Source organism: Catharus ustulatus, chromosome 6 (assembly GCF_009819885.2).
Source record: "Catharus ustulatus isolate bCatUst1 chromosome 6, bCatUst1.pri.v2, whole genome shotgun sequence".
Taxonomy (NCBI): Eukaryota; Metazoa; Chordata; class Aves; order Passeriformes; family Turdidae; genus Catharus; species Catharus ustulatus.
The window spans coordinates 44,295,414-44,313,843 of NC_046226.1; the positions used below are offsets into that span (position 1 = coordinate 44,295,414).

The following is an 18,430-nucleotide window of genomic DNA, read 5'->3' on the forward strand; positions in this document are numbered from 1 at the left end:
CTCAAAGCAGGTTTGCTTTAGTTACTTGGGGTCTGAATTCAGAGGCTATCAACTTTCTGGCAAATCATACTCAGTGATGCTCTTTGTTCTCTCTGAAAATCTTGACAAATAAAGGCTTCAAAATTATTTGCTTCTAACATTTCTAGTATGGACCATTCTCTTACTCTGGTAGCCTATTCTTCCTGACAGATTTCAGGCTGTGAGTTGTCAAAACCAGTGCCTCTGGCCCTCTGAAGAGGAGAGGTCATGTGGCTGCACATTCACAAGCAGACTGAACAGCCAGAAGTAGCAGTGAGCACTGCAAGAGCCCCATTTCAGGTATGATAGGCACAGGTCACAACATCCTCAGCTGCTCTGGCCCCCAAAGGGTACAAAGCACATCTGGGACATTCCCTTGAGCTACCACAGTAAAGCCATAAGTAATATTTAATGTTTGGCCACACCTGGAAGAAAACCATGCTGGAATGACCAAGAACAAAGTCACATTTCTGGAAGATGAACTCTTTCTTCTGTATAAAGCATACAGATACACCACCAAAAAAGGAGAAACCATTCAGGACAATTAGATTGTTATATAATGTTTAATTAAAAGTTTTATCCCCAGACATTTTTCTATCTTCTCCTCCTCCTTCTTCAGGGACAGCAGCCAGAGAACAAGAAAATTCTGTTTCAGAATAACTATTCATAAAAACCCACATACTAGTAACCACAGACCAAAAACAAACAAGGAACTAAACACCTTCAAATTATCTCTAATTTTCCCTTTTCTGTAGTCCACTGACTTTATGTTTTAATTGGAGGGAAGAAAAACATAACAAACGAAACCCAAAAGCAATTCTCTGTATTTGCAACAGACATGATATATAAACCAATCCCAATTCAAACTCATACCCACACAGAGACCTTAGGAATATAAAAGAGCATGTCAGCCACCAAGGTGATTCACTAGTCACTCAGCTGCTTACTAGACACAAGTCTTGCTCCCAAATAGAACGTAGTTTTCCAAGTTTCAACTCCAGACACAAAATGCATTTTTCATATGGTGTACACAAATGCAGGAAAAATGAGAAACCAGTAAAGGCTTAGTCCAAGTCACATCCCCTGACTCTGGAGAACTCCACTGAGGAATTTCAGCTTTATTTTTAATTTGACATCCTTCTTGTCCCTTGTCATAGTTTTCCCAAGTTTTTCCAAGTTTCCCAAGTTTTTTGGTCACTGCTCATAAAGTTCCTATGGAAGAGACAATCACTTCTTACAGAGCAGAATTCTACCTTCCCATTTCTGCAGGATCTCTGGAAATACCCTAAACATGAAGAGCTATCATTTTCTTCAGTTCTTTGGCACCCTAACTAGTAGATACATATACCAGGATCATCACAGCCTATAGCACATTCAAGTCATGTGCTGCACTATCCCAGCATTCCTCTGCAATTCCAAGTTTCATTACATTACTGTTACAAAAAGAGTTTTCTTCTCCTTTGCTCATCATTGTGTCTTCTACGGCACAGGTTTCAAGTTTTCAGGCAGATCTGTATGTGAGAAGCTTTATGTTTATCTAACAGCAGCTATCTATTTGACTATTTCAATGATTTCAGCCTCAATTATTAGCTTTCAAGGACAGTGTTGTGTTTGCACTCTATATTCTTCTCTGCTACGCTTGGTTGAAACAGGCTCAGGATAATCAAGAATTACAGGGATATCAGGAAATGACAGAAGAGAAAAAGGACACAGGCACATGGGGATTGTTTGACCTTATTTAGCCAAGGTATTACAACCAGCTAAAGGAAAGGGAAGGGAGGAAGTTGGTTTTTTTTTAAAGGAACAGGCAAGTCCCCTGAACCCATGTCTCCAGAAGGGAAGGAAACGGAGAGACGACACACTGGATAGGAAGGGATGAAATACAGCAAGAAACCACAGAGCAGCTTGCAAAACTGTGGCTAAAGAAAGGCTACTCAAATACAGATCCTGTCTGGATTCAATACAGCAAGTACAAAAAATACCCCAAAAAACTGCCATTCAACCAATTTGTGAGCCTATGGCAAAAAGGATCAATTCACTCCAGTTCCACCCTTCGTTTGCTACCTACTCATGGAAGAAGTGACCCAGGACTGGAAGATTAATGTGAATCTGTATTTACATTACACAAAAGGGAATTGCCATGGTACTTAAAAAGAGGTGTCAGTGAATTACCATGAACTTGAGGAGCCTCCTGTGACTCCATTACCCATGGGAAGAAAATGCTCTTGACTATTAAAATAGTCTTTTCATTTCTAAGTTCAAACAAGAAGCAAATGCTGAAGATGGTGGCAGAGAGCTGCTGGCCACAGTACAAGTTCGCCAAATGTTCCCTCCAGGTTGCTTTGCCTAAGTTCAAAAAAACTATTTTGGCAGCTGTACGTGTGAGTGCGTGAAGTCACTCCTTATGCTACACAGAACCCAATCCTCCCACCCTCTTCTTTCAAAGCTCTTAAAAAAATACTAGCTTCCCATCAGGACCAGTAGCACACTCCACTGAGGATGTGACAGTTTGCAGGCACAGCTCTACAGCAGTAACAGAAAAACATTTTGCTATCTTTAGGATCCAAGTGTGAAAGTGTACTATTTTTAAAAGAGTGTAATCCGTTTTATTATTTCTCAGCAGAGATGCACAATAGCAGAGGAAAAGAAATCAGATTTGGCATATGCTGTGTAAAGCCTTATGCTGTATATAGATAACGCTCTTGAATAAAAGCAATTTTGATACTCTTGGCTACAATGACTTGGAACCTGCTTAGAAGTGATCTGCAATGGGCAACTGATTTTTCTTTTCATAGATGGAGCAGCAAAGACATCAAATGCATTTTATAATTAACAGTATTAACTGTAAGTTTAACAAGACCAAGTGCAAGGTGCTGCACCTGGGTTGAGGAAAACCCTGGTGTAAAGATAGGCTGGAGGGTAAATGGAGTGAGAGTAGCTCTGCCAAGAAGGACTTGGGGATTCTGCTGGATGAGACTGGACACGACCCAGTAATGTGCACCTGCGGCCCAGAAAGTCAGATGCATCCTAGGCTGCATCCAAAGCATTGTGGCCAGTAGGGCCAGGGAGGGAATTCTGCCTCTTTACTCTGTCCTTGTGAGACCCCTGGAATGCTGCATCCAGATCCGGGGTTCTCAGCACAGGAGGGACATTGACCTGTTAGAGGGGTCCAGAGAATGCATGACAGGGCTGGAGCACCTCTCCTATGAGACCAGGCTGAGTCAAGGCTGTTCAGCCTGATGAAGAGAAGGCTCTGGCATGACCATACTGTGACCCTTCTGTAGCTGAAGGGGATCTATAAGAAAGATGGAGAGGGACTATTTGGAAGGGCATGTGGTGATAGGACTTAAGATGAAAGGGAGCAGTAGATTTAGATTGGATACAAGGAATAAATTCTTCACTGTGAGGGAGGTGAGGCACTGGAACAGGCTGCTCAGAGAAGTTGCAGATGCCTTATCCCTGGAAGTGTTCAAAGGTCATTTTGGATGGGGGTCTGAGCAGTCTGGTCTACTGAAAGGTATCTCTCCAGATGGTTGGAGGACTGGAACTAGATGATCTTTAAGATCCTTTCCAACCCAAACCATTCTATGTGATTCTATGACTGTACTGTTGAGTCAGCTTATCTACACCTCACTAATTACTGTATGCAACATGCAAAAAGAGCATACAGCAGACACTCCACACGATGTGGACAGCAGACAAGCTTATTTCCTTCTTTTAACTTTACAAACATATCTGTTTTAAAATGTTTCTCAATTATTTTCTACTCTTAAGTGAGGAAACAGGATGCAGCAGATACAAGAGTTGACATTTTGTGACAACGTACAGAAGTGAACTGCACAGAACTTGTGCATCTTTAAACTAAATCGTTGCCTCAGTACCTCTCCAAGCAGCAATCAAGCAACTTGATGCTGCTTTACAGCCACACATCTCAACTCAACAACAGATAATGATTTATTCAGCTAATCAAAACTTGATTACTTGTATGTGACAAGAGCAGCTCTCCAGACAGAAACCACTGAATGCATGCGCTGCATTATTGCAAAGCCATCAGTATTCTCTTCACTTTGATAATGAACCACCTTAAACTCTTCTGCTCCTGGTAATTTAGGTAAGGGAGGCCACAGCCACATCAGACAGCACTCCAAAACCAGATTCTTTTGATGAATGTGTGGCAAGATGCAGCATTTCAGTAATGGCTTTAAGTGAAGGAGATAAAAGTTTTAACTTTAATTAACAAAAAAGGATTGATTTAACAACACTATGTAACACAAGTTCACCCTGAAAACTAATATAAACCCTAACTCTGTTAACACTTACAGTTATTTTCCGTTAGTTAATTGCTGTTTGGACCCTGCACTATTTTCAGTTCTATTCCCAATGGAAAAGCCACTGCTACCTGCAGTCACTCAGCTACCTCAGCACTGAAGGCAAATGCATCATTTGTTGGTTCACACAGCTCTGGAATAAGGCTGTCTTGCAGAACAACACAGAGAAGTTTCACTTCCTCTGCTAGCTTTTTTCCTCTTTTTTATCCTGCCTTTTTATCCAGAAAAAAGCTAGCATTGAGTAATATTGCCAGTATAAAATGCACCCAAAAGTCCACTATGCCAGAACTTCTCCAATTCAAAACAAAACAACTATTTAATTTACTGAGATAGGATATAAAACACAGCCAATGCAGAGCATTCACTGCACCTATAAAAAGCCCTTGGGTCACTCTTGCTTTTGCTCCCTGTTTAATAAGCCAGGTGAAAAATTTGCTATTCTTAAACTGGTAATGCTAACACAGAGAAAAAGAACCTAAAATGTGCTTTATTTTAAAGGAAGCAATATTATGTTTTTTTAAGTAGTAAAATTAGCCCAGTAGGAAGCATCAGAGGTTGCCTCCAATACAGCAAACTATCAAACACTTACATGAGTAATATTTATACTATAGTTAGAAGTAAGAGAGAAAGGACAATGCTAAAGCAAAAAAAAAAAACAAAAAAAAAAAAACCCAACAAGGGAGTCTGCTGCCATGAAGAGTAAATGGCTTCCTTCTAAAAGGAGGGGGGAAAAAGCACTTCAGAGCTCAATTACTATGAGTCAGTGGCCTTTAATTCTTGCCAGACAGTAAGGCCCTAAAGTAAAATTTCATGGTCTAGGAGTCTATGTTTGAGTCCTTCAAAATCATCACAAAGCAGAGATGTTAGAGGAAAGCACAGACAAAAACCTTGGTTCTCAGACATTCAGTAAAGTAGTTTCTCACCAAGAGAAGTAGTTTAGAAGTTACTACCCACTAAACAACCCGAACAAAACATCATGGTAGAGGACAAAGTAAGCACAATTTCAGAGTTGTTACTCAGGATGCAAATAGGCAGGACAGAACACCACCCTTAAGACACTTCAGTAGCAGTGCTTCTCAGGAACATCTGTGTGTCTGAGGGGCTACAACCTCCACTCCATTCTGTGATACTGCCTACCTGTTCTTTTTCTTTCAGTTGTGCCTCTACCCAACTGTTAAACCTGTCCAATTCCAAGCTCTCCAGCAGGGCTATTTACTGACTCCCATCAGGAGGATTAAATAATTAGCACCACAAACCCTCTTGATCTTCCTGCATAAAAAGCTACCAAACATAAATAGCTATTGCACTTAGCCTTACTCATGTGTAATTGAGCTTCAAATGAAACATTCACCATGGTCACTTAATCACAAATCTTATTATAACTACTAAGTACTTGGTTGCTTAATCATGAGTAAAAGCAAGAGCTAATTCTGGTTTGATATTCCAAGTTTGAGAGTAAGTGGCAAAAAGATCAGCAGCTGCCTTACAGCGTCTTCCAATTAATACAGATGCTCATTTCATGCATTGCTTAATATTCAGCTTTGCTTAAGAATTCTGATGTTTTCACCTACCATCAGTAAATAATTTCTGGTCAACCAGGAGATAACAGGAAGCAGCATGAAACAGGAGACTTAAAAGCATTGACTGATTTTGAAATGTGTCTAGAGCTAGTACTGCCTAGAGACTCCTCATCTGGATATATTAAAAAGCTACCTGAACATGATCCTGTGCAACTGGGTCCAGGTGGACCTGCTTTAGCAGGTTGTTTGACTTGGACCTTCAGAAACCCCTTCCAATTCCAATCATTTTGTGATACTGAGATTCTGTGACTCCTCTTGTTTTCTCTCTAAGCATTTAAAATGCACTAGATGGAGATGTAGTGTAAAGCAGGGCACCACAAAGGTAGACTGTTAGTCCTGTTTACAAAGAAAGTCAAACTCCCAGATTACACTCAAAAAATGCCACAAGCCACACACTCCCACCTTTCACACAGATGTCAGCACTACTCAGAGCTATGGAGTGTCCAATCTGCTGTAATTATACTAGTTATTTTAACATACTGCATTTATATTAATGTATTTATTATTTAGCGTTTTTGCGGTGCCTGTATCACCCTTGTTCCTGCTCACAGGGGATCACAGAGCACTTCAAATCTATCAGTATTTGACAGCTAGCTCCACTGTTCCTATCGACCATTCGTCTGTCTGTCTTGGGACATATCCATTTGCAGCAGAGGCTTGTCATCACCTCCACAACTAAACACAGACAATGACCTGGTAAGTACTTTGAACCTTATCACAGCCACTCTACACTTCCCAAAGTAGCAGACAGATTTGATGAAATAAAGAATACAAGTTCAGCTCTAATACTTTTGAACTGTGTTACAATCATAAGGTTGTAACAAAATCCTCAGATGTGAAAAACTAATTTCAATGCCGGAGCTACCATTTTCGGATTTTCTGTTTGTTTGGGGTTTTTTTTTTTTTTTAAGTACCAGATCACTAAATCATTTGCTTGCAAATAAGCAACTAATGAATACTTGTCTTCTCCAAAATGTAGTGAGCTTTGATACAAGACCACTTCACAGGTATTTAGCTCACACTATGTATAAGCTGTTCACTAGCAAGACAGAATACAACTTATCGGCAATGGTAACTTCTCAAAGTTAAAAAACGCACCTGGCTAGCAGCTACAGACTGCAGAAGATGAGATGCCTTCACCTTTATCCATTATGGGGCAGTCGAAAAACTTGTTGCAGGTATGCAACGCTGGATCTTAATCCCAGGAATCTGAAAGCATCTCCGAAACATCACCCTGCCCCTCATCTTCTGTAGAGCTACTCTTAGTCTACACTTGGCTTTAACTGATACTTTAAGAATAATTTTCTGGGGCTACTGAATATTAATCCAAAGTCAGTAATCTTTACTGATAGGTAGGATTAGTCCTGCCCAAGTCCTGCCCACTGATGTATTTCTAGATCCCAACTGGTTCAGACAATCCCTTCTGAATGGGGCAGACATGTCTTTTTAACAAAACTCCACATCTCATTCTTCAGTGCACTGAGCTCTGCTAGTTGAACTGAAAGCCTGATATTTAAAAGGATAGGAGCCAGAGTCACTTTGTGCCCTTTGTTCCTGTACATGAAAGCCATTCATTAAACTGACCATGCTGAGTGGTTAAATCCAAGCAAAATGTCTTCAGCTGTAATAACTGTACTATCATAATAAGCACTTATTAAATACCTTACAAAGATTGCAGAATTCATTGTCTCTACAAGACTTTTTTTCCTCTGTCTTTTAAAGTGGCTACTAAAGCTGATTCCTTATTCTTAGCAGTGTGGAAGCCATGATTTTGACTGCTCTCACAGCAAACCTTAACACAAGGTGAGGACACGCATCTAAATTCAGACTGTCACCAGAATGATTTGAGCTGTTAGCAATGACCGCTTAGTACTCAATTTGGCCTTTGCCTCTATTATAATTTTGGGACTTATAAAGGGAAAAGCATGCACACATCATATGCCTTAGTATATGAACTTGCAAGCTCCCTGTAGAGCAGACTCAAAGTGTGCTCTTGACTGAGGGCAAACTCCATGATTTACCTTTTTTGAAAAGCAGCGAACAGCAACAAATCTAGAGGCTGCCTCCTGAAATATACCCTACATCAAAGAGGGCAGGACAAGGCAGTCTGACAGTCCTCATTTGAGGCTTCCAAGTGTATGACATGGCTTTGAAGCTGCTTCAGTCCTCATTCAATCCACCTCCTTCCTACTGCAGCCTGTGCCAGCAAGTGTAGGAGTTTTTGCACTCAAGAGCTTCTCCAATGACAGACCAACTTCCTCAGACACGACTTTGGTTTCAGCGGGATTTTTTCTTTTTAAAATACTTTCCAGCCCTCAAATGTAGTTGTTAAAAAAATCCTACCTCTTTTGTAGAAACTGAATGCAATTAAGTCAGTCAAAATTCACCTGAAGAGAACCTAGCTAATCTGCCTTTGTTCTCCAAGAGTTTCAGTTTCCCAAATGAAAGGGTTTAGAGCACAGGGAAATATTCTTCGCATGATCTAGGAAACCCGGGCTACTAATTGCAGAGCGTGGGTTTCATTTGGCATTCCTGTGAAAAGACTCCTTCTCTCTCCTCCATGCTGTATGTAACTGATCATTACAAACCACGCTACTCCTCAGCGCAGGGAGCTCCAACACCTGTTGCAAGTGAACACCAGAGGGAGCAGTAAACACTTGTCTTGCAAGAAAGCTTCATATTGGAAATGGAAAAAATAAGGAAAATAAGGTACAGCAGACCTCGGGGAAACTCAAAAATGGTTACTGTGGGCTGCATTTTCAAACTACAATTTACTGCTAATCCAGTTTAAGTCTCCACGAGTGCAGAGACAAGGAAGATTTAGAGCAGGCACGCAGATACAAACACTCTGAATGATGCAGGTTAGTTGTGCCACATCTCCCACCTTAGCACTCCACCCCAGCACACCCCGACGACACCAGATCTATACAATCCTGTGGGATTATAAAGCGTTTACTCAAAACCCTGCGCACATTTAGATAGATTAAATGGAAATGCAAACACACTCCACATAGAAAAGATAGATACAGAATGGAATGTGACAAAATAGGTCATGTTTATTATCCGTAAAAACACACAGTTCCAACTCTACAGGGTAAAAGCAAGAATATAGTTAAGAGACACACAAGAGAAGATGAAATCAAAGGTTAATATGCCAACATATCAGCAATGAACAAGTAATTACAGGATTATCTCAAATGTTATTCTACTTACCTGACAAAGACAGTTTAAAATGCTTGCAAAACCAGCCACAGAAGCATGGTCACAACTGTAACCAGGACACATTCCCACCTCACACCTTCATCCTTGCACTGTGGCATGCAGCCTACCAGGTGTAGGAGCTCCTGCAGTGTTTGTCACCAGGACTTTGGCTTCAGCAGAGGTGCCAAGGGCTTCAACTCCCTGACACAGAAACAAATGTTCTTACCAGATCTACTGGACTCTTGGATTAAACTGATTTCTCAGATTGTCCAAATGCAAGTCATAGTATTCAGGACCATGAGAGTTAGCCTGCTGTGAAACTCCAGCAAAGCTTGGCTCACCACACCACGCTAAGTGCAAACCAGGACTGCAGGTATTACAAAACCTTCAGTTCTGATTGCACTGGGTTCCCTGCAAGCACACGTGTCTCAGGCAAAGAGACAAAACTGACCTTTAGTGGAAGCCTGCTTGGCAGGTGGCTTCAATACCTGTCTGGGGAATCCTAATTATAATGGACTATTTTCATGCAGCACTACATTTAATAAAGACATTCTCCCCCATGGAGGACACTTGCTGTGTCTGAAGGACGATCAGAGCAAGGTTTGATGACGATGGATTGCTGGTGATGAAATGAGCTTTTTATTACCACAGTTCCGGATGTTCCTACAGACCAGCTCTTGCTAGCCAGCCCAGGAGTGTGCTGGCAGCACATCCTTAAAGCATGGATGATGCCTCATTGTTCAGACATCTACACAACCCAGTCACAGCTTTTAGCATTGACTCAGAAACCTGCTTTACCTTTATGTTTGTGTGAATGAGCAACAGTGCCAGCCGGAAACAGAAACAAGTGAGAACACACTGCCCCAAGGCTATCCTTGCATGCAGGATATTTTTCTAGCCTACAGCTTACACTCTTTAGCCCTTGGATTAACACAGATAGTCACTGATTCACTCTGTTGCCACTATGTGCTCATAGCTGAACATACAAATTTGGCATCTCTCAGAAGAGCGACAAACGAAAATCTAGACTCCTGGGTATTTGGTATGTCTCTAATTCTGGCTGCTGTCATGCCAGGCACTTAGCGTGGATGATGTGCCATGCTCTGAATCCCCACCATCTGCTGCTCGTTAGCTGACAAAGGCAGCACATGCCATCTCCCCACTAGCTGCTGCTCATTAGTGACAAAAGCCATTCTGTGTTCGCAATGTTCTCTCTGTAATAATCTAATGCAAAGATGTACAAAGAGCAAAGGAAAGACGAAACAGAGATGACAGAGTAAATTATGAACTTAACTAAGAATATTAGTGCAATCTTAAATCTCAAGATGAGAATCCTTCCAAGAGTGAGACACAGGTCTTGGCTCCAAAGGAACAGGACAACAGGTAGATATAAAAGTCAGCACTAGAGATAATCCATTTACCTCAAAATGTTTGGAAACATGCAAGCACACATTTCTAGGCTGTTACCGTTCAGGCTGTCTATTTTGGAAAATTTTGTATCTTCCATATCTCATAACAGAAAGAACTGAGTGCTGACAGCATGCAGCTCCCAATCTGACCAGGGCATGCATTAACCCCAGGTATCTATAATGCCTGGTATGCAACTAGAGGAGGATTATGGATCTATGCAAGCTCCAAGCTTCACAGGAAAATCCTGTTGGTAAAGATTTTGCATTTGTTAAGAAGAGCCTCAGCTTCCTTTATAAATTATCTACACAGGTGAAAAGCAGTAGTAATAGCAACACTTCAAAGAAATGTGAATGACAGATATTGGACTACATAGGCTGAGGAGCAATCCAACTGACGAGAACCAGAAGACAGGGAGATGAACTACAAAACAGTTCTCCACTGGGAGATACACTGATGATAGCAGTTTACTCAAACTACAGAGAACTGGAAGTACTCACAAAATGTTCACATTGATATGGTAAATTAATCTTTTTCAAGCTCAATTAGTTGCTTGGAGGAAAGAACAAAGCGAGGTTGTTCTTCAAGAAGCAGTTCTTAAGTACAACAATGAGAAGTTACTGTTTCAGCTTATTCCCTTGCTTCCATGCCTTTCCTCAACCCTCCTCCCCAGATAAAAACAGTCAACATTTTTCATTCATCACATCACCATTAGAGAAGGCAAGAGTATGAGAAATGTTCTGTGCACTAACAGCACAAAGACAGCTGGCATGGGACATGTTAAAGAGACAGATAAGGGCACAGAGGAACCATGGAAGATTACAGATGGTATGTGGGTTCTGGCAAGTGTGGAAGGATGAAGGAAAACCCATAAGCAAAGTGACGTGGTTAACAGAGACAGTCCTGGAGAGTAGACAGAAAAGGGACAAAAGGAAGACAGGGAAGAGATAAGACATGAATGGACAATGTAATTCTACTTTGCATCTTATTTCCTCCTCACACCCAGATCATCACTCTTCCACTGGCTTGCCACAAAATATGAGAACCAGACCTGGAGTTCAAAGTTTTTCTGTTTAAAGAGGGACAGACAGGATGAGATGCTACAGCAACAGAATTGATAAATTATTGCTGGACATCCACATTCAGACAAATCAGAAGAGAAAGACTTTCCAGATAACCACACACGTGTGCATGACTACTTCCTCATGGTCATGCCACAACACAGCATACTCATCTTCACAACCAATGAACCCTGTAACCAAGCTCCTATTCACACACAGACATTTTAATGTCAAATAGTTACTTGTTGAGGAATCACAGACAAAGCAGCTTGAAGTACAGCTGTGAGTAGTAACACACTGGGAACTCAGCCATCGCATGCTGCTAATGCAACTCCTATGGCTTTGTGTTCACCATCAACAGTTCAGCTACTGCAAAGCAAAATCACAGTAGAAAACAAAGAACTCTAATTTTGCTGCAAACTAAGTTTTAGGAAGTAGAGCCTTGTTCCAATGGAAGGAAAGTAACAAAGCTTAGACTAAAATTATTTTAAAAATTAGAATTTATACCTACAAGGCTGTTTTCAATGCCTTATCTGTGAGCTAGGAACAAATCTAACACCAGATTTGGTCTCTATAAGTCCATCCAACTTCTGATTACTTTATAATGCAAAAGACTGGTTGGAAACACTACAAATGTAGAGGTCCAAATGAGCTCTATCTCTATTCTGTTTTGGCTTATCTGACCTGTTAACAGCAGGCCAGCACAGGATTCACATCGATTGCTCTCCCTGCAAGTCTCTTTTGTATGCTAATTTTACATTTGTGAGGGTGATCCAATAGCAGATAGATGTATGGCAAGAGGAAAGAACAGTCTAATTATCTCCATCAATTTGTACAGGATCAAAAGGATGCTCATCCAGGAAACTGTCAGCCAATCAAGCTGGATAAAAGTATTTGAAAAAAACTCAGGAAAAACAGTTCTGCAGCAACTTAAAATTCATAGTTGCAGCATAGCCTACATCACTGAGGTTTATTTGAGTCTGTGGTGACAAGAACAGCTTTTATGAACTGCCATTTTACAGCTATTTATATTTTATTGTCAGTTTACTACTGTCTGTAATTCATCAGACACAACTGATTTTGGTAAGGAAATTTTTGGACAGTCACAAAGCATATTTTCTTTTTACTGATTCCTGACTAAATACCCAGTCCAGCCTTCCCTTCATTAACAAAATATTCATGAACATCATCTAATTATAACAAATGAAACAGAATTTATGCAAGGCAGACAACGAAAATAGTCTTAAAGACACAGAAACTCCTGGTGTGCATCCTACAAATGCAAGGAAGTACTGTCATTCAGCATGTTTTAAAAAGAAGCAGCAGCACACTGAATGTCATGCCAGCAGTCTATTCAGGAGCCAAGTAATGAGGAACCTGAGCCACGCAGCTGCTGTCACCAGGAACACCTCACTGAAAGGTACAGGTTGAACTTTAGCTATTCTTATTCTTGCCAAAGCTCCCACTGATATCATTTCTACTAGGGTTTAAACAGATATGCATGACACTGATCAATCCTTGTAACAGTCGTCTATCCTTTAATGTTAACATTTAAGTGTGGGAAAAAATTAAATAACCTGCCTTCAATGTTGCAACACAAGCCTGATGCCTTATAAAGACTGGAAAGCATTAGTTGTTTCATAGAGGCAGTTTTAATTCTTTAGAAAGCAAGCAAAGCTCACTGGCTTAAAGTGAAACTATATATGGAGATTTACACAGCACAGTTATTAAAGCCCCATTATTTAAAAGGGATGGATTAGTGGGGTTAAAGACGAGGAATCAAGTTTAAAAAAGCAAGAACATTAAACAACACATGTATTTCTAGTCAGGTAATTTGAAAGAAGCTATTCTCTTTTCCTTCTGCTCAATCAACAAAGCTAATGCTGTCTTGGAAATGTCCTGGGAAAGGTAAACTTCTTATAAATTCAGTTTAAGTGTAATGAAAACTGCTGTGAAGTACATGCATAGGGAAATCACATTTGCTACATGAAAACCAGTAACATCTCAAATTTCTCAGTGGCTCTAGAATCATATGAAATTTGATTTTTTCACTCTCAATTGGATTTTCAAATCACAGCATTATACTATAGTATAATTCTGCTGTCTGGTTAACACATGTAGGCTAGAAAGTTTCATGTTATGGCTGAGTAACATTAACTAAATCTTACTTAATGCTAAGGAAAAGATGAAATCACAGACGAGAACAGATCAGACTTTTTAGCTCTCTAGAACTAGAAGTTCTTCAGGAAATATTAAAACTTAAAAACACCAATTAGCAAATTAATTTAGCCTATTTTTTAGAAAGTTAGCATTAAAATTCATAGAGTTAAGAATTGCCTTTTGATTGGAGAGCACAAAAATCACAGGATACAGTTAACAATTTTGAAGTGGAAGGAACTAGGTTTGATGGTAGTGAAGGTCAACTTCGAGCAGTACACCAGTGTGCTGAAGCAGTACATGCAGGATCCCTAAAAACCACAGAGCATCATGGAAGACAAGTCCATCTCAATTTATCCATCTGTTCAGGTACCTCCCCAAGTGCTGTATTAAAACTGGACATTGAAGAACATTAAAGACCTGAAACAATAAAGCCTAAGTGTTTTTTCCAACAAGATCTAAATGAGGAAAGTGGCAGCAGCTTTGTTCTTTCCCCAGCACAGAACACAGCAGTAACACTAGTTAGCCAAGCCCTGTGATAAAAAGCACGATAAGGTCACAGCAGTGGTCACTTACGGCATTCCTTCTCATCACTGTTATCAAAGCAATCTGACAGCCCATCACAATGCCAGGACCCTGGGATACAGCGTCCATTACTGCACATGAAGTTTCCAGGAATGTTGCATTCATTCGTGAAGTTATTCCCAGGCAACAGTTGGCTGTCTGCAGCAAATGAAAGAGAGGTAAGTTCATTGAGTATTAACAAAGGCAGCAAAAGCTTTCACTGAGCAAGCTGTTTATTAGTGGTTGAATGAAGATGAAACAAATGGACCCTGACCCTGGTTATTTTGTCATTATCCTATCAGTATCCCGAGCATGGTACTTGGTAGCACCTTCTTTTTCTTAAATTCGCATTGTATCTGTTCTCCATTGTCACACACTATTTTGCAGATTTCATCTTGCTATTTTCTTTCTAGAACACACATGCAGCCTCAATGTTTGTTTTAAGAAACACCTCACTTCTTCACAGGGTCAGTCTGTACAGAAGCAAAATGGATGAGGCTACATGAATTCAGCTTCATCCTCCCATGCTTTTGTCAGATTAATACTTAGGCTGCAGAATACTTTGTTGTTAGCTGAGGGCTATGCACAAGGTAACACACTAATTCATACTAGCTTTTCAATTAAGTTTTAAACATAGTGCTGCTGATCAAAGTTAGAATTGAGTTTCTTGGTGTCAATACAGTCCCCTAGCACACATCTATCCACAGTCTAGTAAGGCAGCTGGCACAGAGTCTGCCAGGTGGAGGGGGCACAGTAGCAGGATACTGGAAATCAAGAGAACAGTGAGAAAGAAACCCAGAGTTTTGCCTTCAAGGTTAGAACAGTGCTAGTCAAACATTTTAATTTACCATTTTTCTCACTTTGTACATTGTCTTTTGGAATGCAGATATCACAGAAACACAGACTTTGGTGAAGGAAGGATAATGACACTCAATGGCTTTAATAAGCATCAAAATAGCATGACCTGTAACAGAGCTGGGGGGAAGCTGCAAGACAAAGGCAGATAGCAAGAAAAATAATATTCTTCCCCTTGTCTTCCACTAGTCCCAGGCAACATGCACTTGAGTAGGCAAAAAAGCCCCAGAAATACAAACCTTCCCAGGTAAGGATGGAGGAGTCACAAGAACATGTCCCCCCTGCTGACCTGCATACCTTCATGGTTCAGAACCAGGAAGAACAAACTAAGCTGACACAAAGCTAAACCTTTATAATTTCTCTGTTCCGAGGATAAGTAATTTCATGATTATAAGCCACACTGAGTATAAGCCGCACTCCCGGGTGTCAGCAACTTTTCATTCTTTGTCCATACATAAGCCGCACCTGATTATAAACCACACGTTACAATACAGAGTGTGATAAAAGGTATCTGTTCTATCACCATCTGTTGAGGGTGGGGGCAGTGATCCTTATCGCAACGGCAGATATTCTGCTAATGGGCCATCCATTGAAACCAGACTGGGCATTGTTCTTTATCTTTTCACAACCCATCCTTCCTCCAGGGAGTCATTTTCTGCTAATGGCCCATTGAGTCCCACTGTGTGACTGATAAAATTACTGCATCCCATTGGAAGTTGCTCCAGCCAGGGGGAAGAGCCCAACATTTCTTACCAAGATAAAAACAGAGGTTTTGGGACACTAAGGTAGCCCCTTTCTCCACTGGACTCCAGAGGAAAACCGGATTTCTCCACATCACCACTGGAGCTCTGGAGGGAAACTGCACCTTCTACAGGACCACTGCTTCAACTGAACCACATCTGTCACTGCAGGAGGATGCAGCCACCATTTAATGGGACTGCTACCAACACCCTGCCTGACAGGGTGTCAGGTTGGACTCTGACTTTGTCAGGGTTTGGAGTTTGTTTCTTTGTAGTACTGTATTTCTATTTTAATTTCCCTAGAAAAGAACTGTTATTCCTAATTCCCATGTTTTTGCCTGAAAGCCCCTTGATTTCAAAATTATAATAATTTGGAGGGAGGGGGTTTACATTCTCCATTTCAAAGAGCAGCTCCTGCCTTTCTCAGCAGACACCTGTCCTCCAAACTAAAACAGCAACTTTCCGTTCTTTGTCCATATATAAGCCGCACCTGATTATAAGCCGCACTTCAGGTTCGGACCAAAATTTTAGTCAAAATGGTGCGGCTTATAATCATGAAATCACTGCACATTATTTTTGGAACTCTGCGGGAATGGCAGAGCTGTAGTTGGCTCCCTCCACTGCCCATCCCTATGCCATCTTGCTTCCTTTTGCTCTTGGAGTCCAACTCCATCCTTTCCCAGGAAGGCCTGAATACCAAGGGTGAGAAAAACTATTATGAACACAACACGGCAAGTGCCCCATTCTTCAGTGCTGCAGAGGGCACAGAGCAGATCACAACTGCCAGCATTAGAAGTTTCAGGTAAAACCTTTTTCCTAGCTCATTCCTGAAGTCCCAGGAAGGAATCTGCTTTGTATAGACATCTTTAGAGAACACATCTACCAAAATAATAAGTTTTATAGCATGATTAGCGCACGAGGCTTTTCAGAAACTTCTGAATCAGCCAAATGTAGATTGTTCCCTTCCCCCCCCACAAGGTGTAAAAATGCTCCATCCATGACACAGGCAAAACTGCTAAGTTTCACATCACTATTTCAAAAGACAGGAGAGGAATGCCTCAGGGAGGTACTCTCTTTAAGCCTTTGTCTCTCTCAAACAATGTATTTCCTTTCAAATGTTATTTCTTGCAAATGGCTGACTTTCCTGGGGATGTTTCAAGAATCTGCCAGCATAGAGCAGATGCTTTAATAGAAATTTGCCCTGAGCTGGTAAAAGACAATGTAGTTCAGGAAAAAAAGGTGGAAATAAGGCCTCCAGAGACACCTGTAATGCTCCTGCTGTATGTAGGACCTTAAAGAAAGAGAGTGACAGCCACCAAAAAGCATGCCCAGGCACACAGCTGGTAATTAGTCATCCTTTAGCAGTGTCATTCAAACCTCAGCTTCATGCCCTGGATCACTGTTCTTCCCACGGAGAAACAGCAGGTTTGCTCTCTACACTGCTACAGCCTACAGCACACTGGGACAGCTCAGCTCCAGCTCAGGCAGGCAGGGTCCTCACTGTCCCAGCAGTTCCTAGGGAAACACTACACCCAACTTTGCTTCATGCCTGAGTCCCCGACTTTAAATCAGCAATGGCAACAGTTTGTCCTTGGCTACTCCTGCCAGAAACACTGAACAGATACTGTGCTGCCAGTCAGCATCCCATGGCTAGTGCAGCATCACTGTTAACTGAGTTCTGCACTTCTGTGTTCAACCATTCAGGGCCTTGTTGTTTATGGCGTTTTTCCCCCCTTGCAACAGTAACTACATTCAACTCAGTCTTTTTATCACTGACATGTACCTACCTGTTAAGTAATGACCAAATGAAAATCACCACACTCAAATAGCTGAAGGGTGAAGCTCCCAGCATTTACACAACCTTTTATTAGGAAACCCCCCCAATGCATGAACACCACCTCTGCCTGCAACTGGAGAAAATCTACTACAGTAAAACAAAATTAGAGGATGCCATTATCAGATAAAGATAGGAAAGATACCTCGGTACTCTTGGCAATGTAGAAGTTCAGTCAATGTACTCAAGCTAGTTATAAGGCATGTAATAGCTTTAACAGTAGAATCTAACTCTTCTCCACAGTCCCCCAAAAGCAGTTTCAGGTCAGTATGGTACTACTGGGAGACCTTCCTGATAATTTTCTTAACTTTCCTCAGAATTTACAAGTTCTCAGATATAATAAAACTGAAATGTCCTGGCTAAGAATAAATCTCTGATATAAAACAGAGCTTATTCAAGCTTGACAAGAGAACTAGAAGTTACCAAGGCTTTTGCTTTCTCAGAACTTAAGCAACTAAGTACATTAAGGCAGCAACATCAAAAAGGTGCCAATCTCATGGCATCTCTCTCCATTGCTCTTCACCACCTTCTTATCTAACCTCGTATATCTCTGATCCAATCTGCTCCCTTTCCACATGGAAGCAGCACCTATGTAAAATGCAAAGTCTTTCTGTGAATATTTAAGTGAGACTTCTTCTTGACTTGGGCAAGCTGTTAGCTAAGAACCAACAGCAGGTCTCACAGA

The 18,430-nt window shown here is 41.0% G+C and overlaps 1 protein-coding gene across 4 annotated transcripts in view; it reads right to left on the reverse strand.

The window, feature by feature from the left end:
* LDLRAD3 (low density lipoprotein receptor class A domain containing 3) overlaps positions 1-18,430 on the reverse strand; it is a 164,611-nt gene that overhangs the window by 54,843 nt on the left and 91,338 nt on the right. For all 4 annotated transcript variants that reach the window (XM_033063766.1, XM_033063763.1, XM_033063762.1 and 1 more), the window contains exon 2: positions 14,329-14,475. In XM_033063766.1, the coding sequence (XP_032919657.1) occupies positions 14,329-14,416 (88 nt within the window). In that variant the 5' untranslated portion in view covers positions 14,417-14,475. The remainder of the gene's footprint in view (positions 1-14,328; positions 14,476-18,430) is intronic.